The 15,437-nt window shown below is 34.7% G+C and overlaps 1 protein-coding gene across 1 annotated transcript in view; it reads left to right on the forward strand.

The window, feature by feature from the left end:
- CTNNA3 (catenin alpha 3) overlaps window positions 1-15,437 on the forward strand; it is a 435,250-nt gene that overhangs the window by 90,306 nt on the left and 329,507 nt on the right. The window contains exon 4 of the mRNA XM_021714606.1: window positions 10,045-10,211. Within this exon, the coding sequence (XP_021570281.1) occupies window positions 10,045-10,211 (167 nt within the window). The remainder of the gene's footprint in view (window positions 1-10,044; window positions 10,212-15,437) is intronic.

Consider the following 15,437-nt stretch of genomic DNA (forward strand, 5'->3'; position numbering starts at 1 on the left):
AAAAAAAAAAAAAAAAAAAATTGCAGAGTAATATGCTTTGTCATAAAGGAGTGATATTTTAAGTCAGGTTTTAAAAGCAATTTACAGAAAGTATGCATAATGTGTTATAATTTTACTAAAATAAAGAAATATCATAAATAAATAATAGTATATATTGCATGCATGTAATATATAATGTTAGGTTATTCATCAGACACCTGGGTAGAACAACAGCTCAGTAAATAGATAGCTAGACAGCAAGTTAGAGTACGTGGAAGGATACATAGCAAAATGATAACACTGATATTTCCTGGAATGCTAGAGTTACAGGTGATATTAATCTTTACAGTTTTTGCTTTTCTCTGTTTTCTAAAATGAACTTGTTTTACTTGACTGAAAAATAAAATTTTTATCCCTCAGAAGGCATGTCTACCAAATATCAACTTAATCCTAAAAGATTTGCCACGTGATAGCTATTTCTCAGTGTAGCTATCTCTTTTTTTTAAAAAAATATTTTATTTTAAAGATGTGGGGTACAATTCAGGGTTAGGTATACAAATGTTCACTATGCAGGTACCCTTGTTGATGAGGTGTGCCCCTCTCTCCCTTGGTAGTTTCCCTCAACTGCCAATCCCTTTATTTATTTATTTTTTTTGAGTTGGAGTCTCACTCTGTCGCCCAGACTGGAGTGCAGTGGCCGCTCCTGGCCACCGCAGCCTCGACATGCTGGGCTCCAGCGATCCTTCCGCCTCAGACTTCCAAGTAGCTGGAACTACAAGCGCATGCTACCACACCTAGCTAATTTTTTTTGATTTAGTATAGAGATGAGGTCTCACCAAGTTGCCCAGGCGGGTCTCGAACCCGCGGGCTGAGGCAATCCACTCACCTCAGCCTCCCAAGGCGTGGGATTACAGGCTGAGCCACCGAGCCTGGCCTGCCAATCCCTTTCTTATAGTATTATGATAATTGTTCAAGGTCTGCTTGAGAGTGAGAACATATGGTACTCTGTTCTTTGTTTCTGTGATAGATCACTGAGTATGATAGACTCTAAGTTCATCCAAGTTGCTGCGAAGTTCATAATTTTGTCCTTCTTTATGGCTGAATAATATTCCATTGTGTATATGTACCACATTTTTTTTATCCAGTTCAGTTTCAATGGCCAGCACGGTTGGTTCCACGCTTTTGCTATTGTGAATAGTGCTGCAATAAACATTCGTGTGCAGGTATCCTTTTGTAGAATGATTTGAGTTCCTCTGAGTATATTCCCAATAGGGGGATTGCTGTGTCATATGGAAGGTCAATTTTTAGTTCTTTCAGGAATTGCCACACTGTCTTCCAAAGAGGTTGCACTAATTTGCATTCCCACCAGCAGTGTAGAAGCGTTTTTATGGAAGAAATCTTAATTGCACTTTGGAAACTACCTAACTGAAGAATCTTTCTTGGTATTTTCTAATCCCTTCCTTCGACTTGCACCAACTTTTACCATTTTTTTCTTTTATACCTAACTTGGCAACATTTTTAGCAACTCACATTTACTGAATGCCTCTAAAGCATTCAAATTAGTTTTTAAAGAATTGATAGATCTATTTTGTACTCTTATTTGACATATTTAATAAAATAACATAATTATAATTACAGTTCACATGAAAAGGTTGGGCAAAAAACTTTTCAACCTCTTGATCAACCTCAACTAGTGTGGAGCAGAAGGTCTTCGGTATATTTGAGAAAATCTTTTGATATTGAGCAGAAGGAAGGGGCCATTAATATGTTGCTGAGAAGGAACAAAAAAAGTTTGTTAATCTGGAGAGATACTTAAGAAGGAGGTCTCTTAAGACAGCTTCTACTATGTCCCAACTATGTTGTTGGGAGCTAGTTCTACAACTTTTATAAAAACTAGACCCATTAAGTTTTACATTTTATAAAAATTTATAATTTATAATTTTATGCTTTATAGAATTAGCCCCATAAAAGTTTTCCCAGTTCCTTTTGACTGTTTCCCATGGTGCTGGGCTCAGTTACCAGCTTCTCATGTCTTTCCATTTTAGTTAAAGTATTGTGTTGGCCTGCTGTTGCTTTTCCCTGGCCACATCTATTTTCTGATGCATGACTGCTGCTGGCCCTGAAGGTGGGAATTTTGCCTTCTCTGAACTGTTTTGTTAGGGGGAACTGGGACAATGCTTAGTTTAAGTCTAATTATTTCCCACTATTGAGGCAATATCCTCCTATGTACTCTATTTAATGTCAAATAAATAAATTATGAAGTTTTCTAGTCTGGTGGTGGAACAAGCAGTATTCCCAGGCCTTTGTGAGTGCCAAGTACTGTTACCGCAAATGTTTTTGGATGACTATTTCTCTAGTCTTGGGTAGTTTCTGTTCATGTGTGAGTTGATCAGTATTCAGCTGAATACTAAAGGGGGAACCTCTGTAGATTATCTTAATTCTCTCTCCCCTTTATCATTCTCTATCCTGTATATTTTATTTGCCTTGATCTCCCAGGACTCCCATCATTGTCTCCTCAGCTCAGAGAGTTTGCCAGGCTTTTCCTTGGTTTCCCCATCCTGTATTGTAGCCTGAAAAGTATCTTGTAGTAGTAAACTAGAGCTATGAGAGGACTCATACTCTTTGTTTTCCATTTCTCTAGCATTATCATCTTTCATCGTCTGTCACACAGTACCTCATAACCATTTTTGCATTTATTTTGTCCATTTTTTAAAGTTCCAGGTAGGAAAGGAATCTAGTCTTTGTTACTCTATCTTGGCTGGAAGCAGGTTATAACTTTTAATAAGACTTTGCTAAGAGTTTGAAGAAATAATATGGAAATAAAATATGGCAGATATTTTATAACAGCAACCATATGCAGCTGTGTTTGTACCCTTCCTTCTGCCATGATAAGGATTTCCTTTCTCATACAAAACATTTTGCTCCTTGTAGTAAAACTGTCTTGAGAGTTTTAAAAGAGGGCCTTTTTTTAAAAATAGGTGTAAGTTTAGGATCTAACTGAAATCATCCTCCTCTTCCTTCCCAACTAAAAGAATTGTCTGCTCCAAAGTTAAATTTAAGCTTCTAGAGCTTTCAAATTCAAAATGGCAGGTTCCCAGTTGAAAACAAATAAAACCAGACCCTTGGATCCCAGTCTCAACTCATGAGCTCATGAACCCCATGATACTAGAGTATGCTATTATATATTTAATCAGTTAATTGTACTAGTGAATGTTAGATGTGTATGGTCTATTAAAACACACACAGAAGGGTGGTCAGAAGTATATATTATAAATCTTAGTTGAATTATAAATATAATGTTAATTATAAAAGTTGGAGGATATTTTATCTTTAGTACCTGCCCCTTTTCATTTTGTTTATTCCCTTTCTCCTTTGGATGTTTTGCTTTTTTTTTTTTTTGACTTCCAAGTTTATAATCAATTTTAGAAAATGGGGTTATACTTTTTTTCTTTTTCTTTTTCTTTTCTTTTAGATTCAAGGGTTACATGTGAAGGTTTGTTATATAGGTATATTTCGTGATGGTGAGGTTTGGGCTTCTATTGAGCCCATCAACCAGGTGATGAGTATGGTAACCAATGGGTGCCTTTTTAACCTTTACCCTGCTTTCTTCCTCTCTTCTTTAGGAGTCCCCAGTGTCTGTTGTTCCCATTCTTATGCTTGTGTGTACACGGCATTTGACTCCCACTTATAAGTGAGAACATGCAGTGTTTGGTTTTCTGTTTCTGTGTTAATTTACGTAGAATAATGCCTCCAGTTGTGTTCATGTTGCTGCAAAGGACAGGATTTCATTCTTTTTTTAATATCTGCATAGTATTCCATGGTGTATATATACACCACATTTTCTTTTATCCAATTCACTGTTGATGGGCATCTAGGTTGGAATCATGTTTTTGTTACCGTGAATAGTGCTGCAACAAACACATGAGTACAGGTGTCTTTTTGGTAGAATTATTTATGCTTTGTTGAGTATATGCCGAGTAGTGGGTCAAATGGTAAATATATTTTTAGTTCTTTGAGAAATATCCAAACTGCTTTCCATAAGGGTTACACTAGCTTACATTCTCACCAATAGTATATGACTTTGTTTCTTGTTCTCTGCAACTTTGCCAACATCTATTGTTTTTTGACTTGTTAATAATAGTCATGTCAACTGGCATGAGTTGGTTTTGATTTGCATTTCTCTGTTGATTAATGAAGTTGAGCATTTTAAAAATATATTTGTTGGCCACTAGTACATCATCTTTTGAAAAGTGTCTGTTCATGTTCTTTGCCCACTTTTTAATGTTTTTTTTCCCCCCCTGTCAATTTGTTTAAGTGCCTTATAGATTCTGGATAGTAGGCCCTTATAAGATGCATAGTTTGCAAATATTTTCTCTTATTCTGTAGGTTGTCTTTTTACTTTGTTGATAGTTGCTGGGCAGAAGCTTTTAATTAGGTCTCAGCTGGGCATGGTGGCTCACACCTGTAATCCTGGCACTTTGGGTGGCTGATATGAGAGGATTGTTTGAGCTCAAGAGTTTGAGATCAGTCTGGGCAATATAGTGAGACCTCATCTCTACAAAAAAAAAAAGAAAGAAAGAAAGAAAGAAAGAAAAAAATTAGCCCAGTGTGGTTGTGCATGCCTGTAGTCCTAGTTACTTGGAAGATTGAGGTGGGAGTATCACTTGAGCCCAGGAGTTCAAGGCTGCAGTGAGACAGGATCAAGACATTGCGCTTCAGTTTGGGTGATCATGATGAATGATCTTTTTGATGTGCTGCTAAATGTGGTTTCTAGTATTTTGTTGAGATTTTTTTCATCTATGTTCACCAGTGATATCAGCTTGTAGTTTTCTTTCTTTCTTTGTTATGCCTTTGCTATTTTTTGGCATCAGGATGACATTGACTTAGAATGAGTTAGGGAGGAGTCCCTCCTTCTTGATTGTTTGGACTAATTTCAGTATGATTGGTACCACCTCTTCCTTGTATGTCTGGTAGAATCTAGCTATGAATTTGTCTGGTCCAGGACTTTTTTTGGTAGGTAGGTCTTTCATACTGATTCAATTTTGTGGCTTGTTATTGGTCTGTTCAGGTTTCAATATCTTACTGTTTCAATCTTTGTGTATTTCCAGGAATTTATCCTTTTTGTCTAGATTTTCTAACTTACATGCATACAGATGTTTAAAATAATCTCTTATCATTATTTGTATATTTTCAAGATTGGTTGTAATATTGTCTTTTTTGTTTTTGATTGTATTTATTTGAATTTTATCTTTTTCTTTTTTGTGTGTGAATCTGGCTAGGGGTCTGTCAATCTTGTTATCCTTTCAGGGAACTAGCTTTGGCTTGTTGATTCTTTGTATGGGTTTTTTTTTTTTTTTGTTTCAGTTTTGTTTAATGGTGTCCCAATTTTGGTTATTTCTTTTATTCTGCTAGTTTTGGATTTAGTTTTTTTCTTTTTGCTAGTTTCCTTGTGAAACATTAGGTTATTTAACTGAAGTCTTTCGATATTCTTGATGTGAGTGTATAGTGCTATAAACTTTTCCATCCACACTGTTTTTTGCAGCATCTCAGAGGTTTGGGTAGTTATGTTATTATTTTCATTTGTTTCAAATAATTTTTTAAAATTTCTGTCTTGATTTTGTTGCTTACCCCCAAATTTTCAGAAGCATGCTGTGTAATTTCTGTGTATTTGTGTAGTTTTGAGGGTTCCTCTTGGTGTTGATTTCTATTTTTATTCCACTGTTGTCATAGAGGATGCTTGGTATGATTTCTATTTTTTGGAATTTATTCAGGCTTGATTTATGACCAAGTATGTGGTCTATTTTAGAGTATGTTCTGTGTGCAGAGGAGAAGAATGTATAGTCTGTGGTTTATGTGTAAAGTGTTCTGTAGAAATCTATTAGATCTAGTTGGTAAAATGTTGAATTTAAGTCCAGGATTTGTTTGTTAGTTTTCTGCCTCAATAATCTGTCTAAAGCTTTTAATGAAATGTTGAAGTCTTCCACTATTATGTGGCTGTCTGTGTCTTCTCTTGAGCTAAGTAGCCAATGTTTCATAAACCTGAGTGCTCCTATGTTGATTGTGTATATATTTAAGATAGTTATTTCTTCTTGTTGAATTGAGTCTTCATTATATTGTGCCCTTCATTATCCTTTTTTACTTTGTTGTTTTAAAGTCTATTTTATCTGATATAAGAATAGTGACCCCTTGCTCTTTTTTTTGTTTTCTATTTGTGTGGAAGATATTTTTCTATTTCTTTACCTTCAGCTTCTGGGTGTTATTAGAAGTGAGATGGGTCTCCTGAAGACAGTAGAAGGATGGGTCATGTTTTTAAATTAAATTTGCCACCCTTTGCCTTTTCAGTGGCACATTTAGGCCATTAACATTCAAGTTAATTATTGACATGTGAAGATTTGTTCCTGTCACAGTATTCTTAAAAAGCTGCTTTGTGTTCTCAGCTTTATGGTTGACTTGTATGTTCTGTAAACTATGTGCTTACATGTGCTTTTGTATTAGGTGGTATCATTCTTTTGTTTCCACGTTTAGAACTCCCTTAAGTATCTCTTGTAGGGCTGGTCAGGAGGTGACAAATTCTCTAAGCACTTGCTTGTTTGGGAAGTACTTTAGTTCTCCTTTGTTTATGAAACATAGTTTGGCAGGGTACAAAATTCTTGGATGGTATTGGTTTTTTGTAAGGATGTTAAAAATTGACCCCCAAACTTGTAAAGTTTCTCTTGAGAGATCTGCTGTTATTTTGAAGGACCTCCCTCTGGCTTTCTCTCCTTTACTCTCAGTGACGCTAAAGCTTTTTCTGATAAACTTCATTGTGATCTTCTGGACAGTCTTCTGAAGAGCTAACATTTACTCAATGTTTTGGACTTTTTCCATGAGAGAGGTGCTACTAGCTGCTTTCAGTCAGCCAACTTGGATCCCTCCCTTCTACTTTTGAGCTATACTTTTAAATGCAGCAGCAAAGGAACTTGTAAAAGAACCACATAGGAATATTTTATAAAGTGAAGAATAGTTTGTATCTGGTCAACATTTTTTTATTTTTTTGTACTTCTGGAGTTCACTCATATGATTATATAAAAAATTTTATAAATCACATTTTTTGATATTCATAAATTTTTAATTTATTACAATTATATATGTGTGTAAGATATACCTCCATATTCTAATCTGTTAGAACATTATTTTAGCAGGCACTTAATAACTGATTTTTTTAAGAATAAAAAAAGCATATTTTATAGGAACGGAACAAAATGGACTCAATACAATCTTTCTGAACCTAGTTCATGTGATATTTTCAAGACTTTTAGTAAAATGCTTTTATGTATTGAGTGGGATCCTTTGAAGGAAAAGTGTAGTTATTTTTATTTATTTTATTTTTTTTGAGTTGGAGTCTCACTCTGTTGCCCAGACTGGAGTGCAGTGGCTGCTCCCGGCCACTGCAGCCTCAACTGACCTGCTGGGCTCCGGCAATCTTTCCACCTCAGCCTTCCAAGTGATTGGAACTACAGGCACGCGCTACCACACCTGGCTAATTTTTTTTTTTTTTTGATTTATTGTAGAGATGAGGTCTCGCCAAGTTGCCCAGGTGGGTCTCGAACCCGCGGGCTCAGGCAATCCACTTACCTCAGCCTCCCAAGGCACGGGATTACAGGCTGAACCATCGAGCCCGGCTTTTATTTATTTTAAAAGTGAAATTTCCTATTCAGTCAACTTCATAGTAAAAGCATTATAAGCAAGATTGGGAATGATTTTTCAAAACAGTTGTCTCCCCACATGAAGATGTCATAAAACACAGATTGCTAATATTCTAGATGGAAAAAAATTTTTTTGTACCTTTTCTGCTATTTAATTAGGAAAATAACCATTTTCTCCTGACAGAAATTAATTTGACAGTGAATTGGCTAAAGTCTGTAAATCGCTATCTTTATCAATAGTTGGAACATGTTGCTATTACCTAGAACATTTTTCTGCGTGTCTCTGATACCTCAGGCAGAGATAGGTCCTCTGTGTGTCTTAATACTTTGTACAGGCCTCTACTAAAACCCTGCTTAGATTGTATTCATGTTTCTTGACTTTCATTTGATGTTGATCTTCTTGGGCTGCAAAATTGTTTTGTACTGATTTCTATATCCTGTATGCCTAGAATGCAGCTGTGTTATAAAGGGAACAAGGGCTTGTCAAAGAAAAGCTGAATAGTGTTTATTCACATGATCGTTCAGCAATATATATTCAATGTATTGAATATATGCAGTAGAGCAGGCACTATTCTAGACCCTGGGAATAATGTGGTGACCAGGACCAATGCAGCTCTTGTATTTACTAGTCTTTTGAGAATACAGGCTTTGATTCAGGTTGTTGAAATAAATTGATGAGGCCTGGCTCGGTGGCTCAGCCTGTAATCCCAGCACTTTGGGAGGTCGAGGAGAGTGGATTGCCTGAGCCCGTGGGTTCGAGACCCACCAGGGCAACTTGGCAAGATCTTGTCTCTACAAGAAGTCAAAAATTAGCCGGTTGTGGTAGTGTGCACCTGTAGCTCTGGCTATTTGGAAGGCTGAGGTGGAGGGATCGCTGGAGCCCAGCAGGTTGAGGCTGTGGTGGCCCAGAGCATGCCACCCTGCTCTAGTCTGGGTGATGAAGTGAGACTCCAACTCAAAAAAAAAAAAATAAAAAAAAAAAAATAAAAAAATAAATTGATGAGGGTTATGATAGGAAGCATAGAATCCTGCTATAAAACCTACCTTAGTAATGTGGGGGGTGATCCAAGACTTCCCAAAGCAAGAGATGTTTAAGTTGGGACCAGAATTATGAGCTGACACTAGCTGAAAAGGGTTAGGAGTACTGGGGGAAGCAGGTGACTTATGCAAGGTACTAGGACAGAGATATTGAAACAGTCTGTCTCCAGAGTCCACACTGTCAATTACTGTGCTGTATTGCGTCCTGGTTACTGATTTTCAGTATAAAATGCAGACAGATTGTTGAGTAGATAGAACAGAATGTAGAAAATTTCTCTGATGATACTTTACTACTTGCAAAAGGCTCTATGTTTATATTTTTTATATTTTTCACTTATAACTTGTTTTCTTATGACAAAGTTTCTGTTACTATAGAACATATATTCATACATATGCATATATTCAGAAAACATATACATATATAAAACACATGTACACACATATATAAAACATGCTGTATGTATGTTATATATATGCACACGTAAACCAAATATTTATAGTAAAGTTTCTAGATAGATATACAAGAGCTGAGTAGTTGGTGTTTTGGGGGATAAGTATGAAGAATTTTTAAATTTTGACTTTATACTCTTCAGTATGGTGAATTATTTAAAAGCAATTGGTACATATTACTTTTAAAATAAAAATAAGTTTAAATTTAAAAACTTAAAAATGGTGAATGTAGTAATTATCAATTATCCTATTGGAGGAGGTTGAAGGAAATTTTTAAATTTTTATTTTATATCCTTCTGAACTGAACACTTAAAAATTAATAAATACACATTATTTTTTATTATAAAAATACATTAAAATAGTGAACGATATTCTCTAACAATTATACATCATGAAGTATTACTTCTGTGATTAAATTTAGGATATAGTTTATTATATTGGTAGTTTAGAATAAATCTATCTATGTTAAACTTTTATCTGAGAGCTGTAGTCTTATTATCTTAACTGGTAGCTTTTTTTCTAACATCCACTGAGTTGGAAAGCAACTCAGTGAAGACACCTTATTTTATAAACAGGATTTTTTATGATTGAAGTCTTAGTAATGAAACCTTTCACAACAAATGAGATTCAGCAAATGCAGAAGCTCAGCAATTTTACTAGATATTGCTAGTCAATTGAACACAGTTTTCATACAGGAAAATGGTGTTACGCTTCTTAATTTCAAAAAATTTATCAAAAACAAATATTAATTTAAAACTGTATTTTAATTTTTAAAAATATTTTTAATATTATGCTTAGTCATGGAATATACTTGGAATTAGGTTGACTAATAAATGCTGAAATAGACATAGCTGAAACTTAAAGTATAACTTATCTGGGGTTTGTTTTTCAGGTGAAGCTCTGAAAGTGTCAGCTGAGAGATTTACTGATGATCCCTGTTATCTCCCAAAAAGGGAGGCAGTCGTTCAAGCCGCTCGTGCCTTACTGGCTGCAGTTACCAGACTCCTTATCCTCGCAGACATGATTGATGTCATGTGTCTCTTGCAGCATGTGTCAGCTGTAAGTAAAAAACGACTTAGTTTACCTTGGCATTGTTTTCACTTCTAATTCTATTCTCTCAACCTGGCATCAATCCTAGTGCATCCCAGCCTCACCCTCATTCCTTGATGTCAGCCATAAGAAGTTGACTAGATTGGACTGTGAAGACTAACGTATACCTTAAAAGAAGGAAGGCAAAGTTAGTCCTAAAACAATGGGAAATTGAACAGAAGATGGCTTAATGATAAGGAAATAGCTAGGAGAAATTTCTAGACTTTTGACTTTTAAAATTTAAATTATGCCCTCATAAATAAATAAATAAATAATGGCACAAGATAACGTATAATAAACATATAAATGTAAGTAATTTGGGAAATTAAGAAACCTTAAAGCTTAAGACATTGAAAGTTTATTCTCGTTTAACTAAATGCTATGTTACCGGGTCCTATTGATTCAGGACAAACAGTGCATGTTTACAGGCAGCCTGTTATATGTGTAGTAATCCATTATGAAAATGTATGAATTTATTTAATATGAGTAAGGCATACAGTTTAACTGAGAGAATGAGAAGTTAGCAAGATATCTTGCTTGCTTTATTTTGTCAGATGAATCCATTTACCACGTTTTTAGTAGAAAGATAATTTTACTGAAGTCTTTTGAAAAAAATTTCTCTCTCTTTGTCCCTCACTCCTCCCCTCTCTCCATCTCTCCCTTTTTCTCTCTCTCCCCTTACCCATTTGCCATTGTTTTGTTATGCACTGGCCAGGCCATGTGCTCTCTGAGCTATGACTACCATGGTTTTTTAGCCTTGACCTCCTCCCCTACCTTGGGAAGGCTTATCTCCTCTCTCTTCTCTCTCTCTAATTTACTTTCTAAATAAACTATATTTTCTAATCCCCCAAAATTATTTAGCTTGACCAACTCATTAATAGTGTTCAGATGTAAAGGTTGCAAAGAACACTTGAAATCTTTGCTGAATTTCTGCTTGTAACAGCACTCTTACACTCTGTCCATAAATATGTCTGCAGTTTCATAAAGGTGTCTGGTGATTGTAATATCATTTTTCCATTAAGCAAATGATGGTCTTATTTGACTGACCTTGTCAAAATCTTTTTCTCTAATTGCTAAGCTAAACCTTTCTTTGCATCTTTCCTGTATTCACTATTGCTTACTTTAACAGTAGAGATCCTTCCTTTGTACTTCCAAATTCCTTTTCTTTTGATAGTATTATTACTGTAAAAAAGTAATTCAATACTTTTTTTTTAGTTTAAGTAGTTTTTTAGGAAAGGGATTAGTTCTTATTACCAGCAACTGTCACTAGTGGATTTGTAGGCGAGATAATTGAGCAAAGATTCCTGCTACTTTGTTACTTTGTTGTTGAGTGATAACCTTGTTCAAATTCTTGAACATTCCTGAGATTCAGTTTTATCATATGTGAATACAGATACTAACAAATGCTGTACACAAGAAATGAGCATGAAAGATTAAGTGCCAGATAGTTCTCAGTTCCAGTGATCCAATAATTCTTGTGTTTCAGACTCTATGAAGAATGAAGGAATTTTTAAGGTGAAAATTACCACCTTTATAATCAAATAGGAGTTAACTGTATACAAAGAACACTTTCACTACCATTGAGTGTTCCCTGAGAGCTAGGCACAGTGGTAGATAATTCACACACATCATGTCATTCAAATAAAGTAGGAGGATGTTATAGATCAAACAGAAACAAAGTACTATCTTTTGCAAAAACATTATAGTTAATATTTATTGAGTTTTATAATGTGCCAAGCACATTATCTCCTTTAATTTAATCCTCACAACAACCCTATGATTATGATTCCTATTTTACAAATGAGAAAACAGAGGCATAGTTATAAGTAACTTGCTCAAGGCAACAGAAAAAAAATAAAAACATTGAAACTGAGTACTCTAATGGTTAGAACATCTTTAACTACAAATAGCTTTTAAAAGTGTTTAGGCAAGTTTGTGAGTCCACAACTGGTTGTTAAAGTAAGTTAGGTATAATTAAGAAGGTGTTCTTAATTTCAATTATACTCTCCCACACTTGTTTACCTTGACAGGGCTTGAATTCGACTAAATTGTATGTCACTTATAAATATGTATAGTACAACAATGGCACTTTTTAAAAAAGAAAGTGGTATCTTATTGAAGAGAAAGGAAGATTTTTTTGGTTGCAAATGTTTATATATGAATTGTATTATTAACTCAATTCTTTCAAGGTTTTACATATAATGAAAACACTAGATTATTTTTTAGATGATCAAGATTTATTTAGCCAAACATTTCTCCAAAAGTATTCTATAGAACCTGTCTTATAAATATGGAACAGGAAATAAAGTTTTTGTTTATTTATTTATTTTATTTTTTAAAGAAACGGGATCTTGCTCTGTCACTCATGCTGGAATGCCGTGTTGCAATCATAGCTAACTGCAGCCTTGAACTCCGGAGCTCAAGTGATCCTCCTGCCTCAGCTCCCGAGTAGCTAGGACTATAGACATGTGCTACCACTCCTAGCCAATAAAGTTGTTTTTTTAAATATGATCAATCCTGCACGTAGAAATTTTCATGAATGTTTCAATGCACATTCACACATTAAAGTCACTGAGAAATATTGTTGCAAAGAAGCATGTGTAATTTTGCTTAACTTTTTTGCTTAAAATTTTCCCATATTTTTTTGATCCCAGAACTCTTCTTTAATATATTAATCCTGGACCTTTCTAAAAACACATTTTGGGAAATATCAGCTTGGAATTTTTCTAATAATACTCATGGTTATATTAAACTTCTGCTTGGAATAAAAAGAATGTGGTGAAGCAGAAAGTCTCTCCTGTAATGTACAATATATACAACTGCCTAACAATAGGTGATTGCTGGCAATGATAAGGATCTCAGTTCTGTGAGACAGTAAACCTGATTTTAGACAATTTCATTTGTAGGAGACATTTTCCTCAAACTGAACTTAAAGTTGCCTCCCTGCCATTTCCATCTACTGCTTCTAGTTTTGCTCTCTGGAGAAACACAAGGCAATAAAAAAGATACTTTTCAAATAACTGATGATTACTTTTAGGAATTACACTATGTCTCCTTTTGTCTAGGCTAAACATTTCTTGACTCTTGGACATTCCTTGTATGACAGTTTCAGACCACTCTGGATACCCTAGAATTTCTATATCATTTCAAATTGACTATATCCCTTTGCATAATTTGCTGCTGAAATTTTAATCTTTCTTTTGATCTACTTGTGCACGGTAAGCAGAATTGTCATGTAGTCAAGGTTTGAAAAAATCCAGTATCTACTCCCTGGGTGTCCGCTCCTGCTATCATTTTCCTTATTTTTGCTAATGATGTCTTATCTTCTCATGTGAATGTCTATTTTTGATTATGTATTTAACATTACCTGTCCTGAAACTCATCTCAGGAAATTCTTCACCATCTTATTAGCTGGTTGATACTTATTTGTTTTCTATAGCAGAGGATTGGACTGAGTTTCTAATTTGCCATTATAAGAAATAGAATCCCTCAAATCATCTCTATAAATCCTTTTGCTATGCATATTCTAGATTGTAGCTAACTTTCAAAAAATGTTGAAATCAACAGCTTGAAATCAAAACAAACTTTTTAATGTGAACATGCCATAATATAAATGGACAATTACATCCCTGATTTAATGACTAACATGATTTACATGATTTTACCTATCACAGTAGTCTTGCTGTCTGTTCATATTGATTTTTAGAGCAATTAAAACCTTCAAGTCTCGACTCAAACTACTCTTAATACAAGTCTTCCTCGGCTGATTTTAAAAAATATATATAGAAGTAGAAGTTTATTTATATTCACTGACTTTTATCTTAATTCTGGCTTTTGTTACAGTCTGTCAAGATTTATTGACTCTTGATTTTGTCTTCCCTTCCTAACCTGGTATCATTTTCAAATTTATTCATTAAAAATGTTTCATTACATGGAAAACAGTATCATCTGCTTCTTTTAGATAATACTAATCAAATATGAACACACTTTGAGTAAAGTTGAGAATGAACTTCAAGCTTGCTTCATTGGGCTATTGTGTAAACCATACTTCTTTATTTCATCCTCAAACACTTAAAAAATTTTTTTTTGGAAAGCAGGATTTATTGAGAGGACACAAAAGCTCCCACAGTGGGATGGGACCCAAAGGGGTTCCCCTCAAGCACTTTTTGAAAGACCTTCTTGAAATCAAAATGCATTGTCTATGGCAACGTGGATTTTATCAGTCTAGTAACCTCAGTTATAAAGGAAATAAAATTAGTTTGGAATGACTTGTTGTTAATAACCTGCTAAAACCTTTAAGTGACCATTGCTTGCTCGCTTTTATTTTTTCCTGACTTTCAGTTTTCAATTACTCACTTGTGCATGGTCAAAAACTACTTGTTTGCTGGTATCTTCTTGCACTTAAAATCTCGATATAATTAGTTTGGACCTTCATTTAATGTCCTGTCAAGTATAATGTTCTCCCCAAGATTTCTGCAAATTCTCCAGGAACTCATGTTCTCAAGGTCATCTCTGGCTCCAAGTTTTTGCTTCCACTGAAGTACTTTCATTTATAGATTGACTTTCAATCTCTATTCTACATTGTGTTCACCCAGAATTGGAAGTTGGCCTTTCCGCCTTGATTTTCATATGCAGATACACAGACACATACATTCTACAACCCTATCAGACAAGGCATGTCTAGGAATATGGCAAACTTTATGGAAATCTGGGAAAATGTAAGGGAGGGATTTCTGTATTGCAACAAAATATTCTAAGTAGCTTCAGTTTGTAACAAGTCATCAAAGTCCTTTAGCAATTTCATCTCATTGCTCTTTCACTTTCTATCTGCTCTCCCACACTTCAAAATTCTGTTCATTTTAGTGCAGTAAAAGGTTATCTTTTCACCACCCCACTTGGCTTCTACTAATTTGTGCCTTCAGGATATCACAATCCATCTTAAATTACTCCTTAAAGTATTTTCCTCAGTATAACCAACGTTCTCCCTGAGAAGAATTCTGTAGTCATCTATCACACATATATAACCATACACACATGTGCACAAACACACATTCTCACCACTATATATAATAATCTATTATAAAATTGTTTTTGGGGGGAGGCATACACTTTAAAGATATGAATTTCTTCTTCTGGTCACGTACATTTTTTTCCCAAAATAGTGGGGTATCTTCTTATTTCTTGCCCTTTTTTATA

The sequence above is a fragment of the Carlito syrichta genome, unplaced genomic scaffold (assembly GCF_000164805.1).
Source record: "Carlito syrichta isolate Samal-C Ts95f unplaced genomic scaffold, Tarsius_syrichta-2.0.1 Scaffold305686, whole genome shotgun sequence".
Taxonomy (NCBI): Eukaryota; Metazoa; Chordata; class Mammalia; order Primates; family Tarsiidae; genus Carlito; species Carlito syrichta.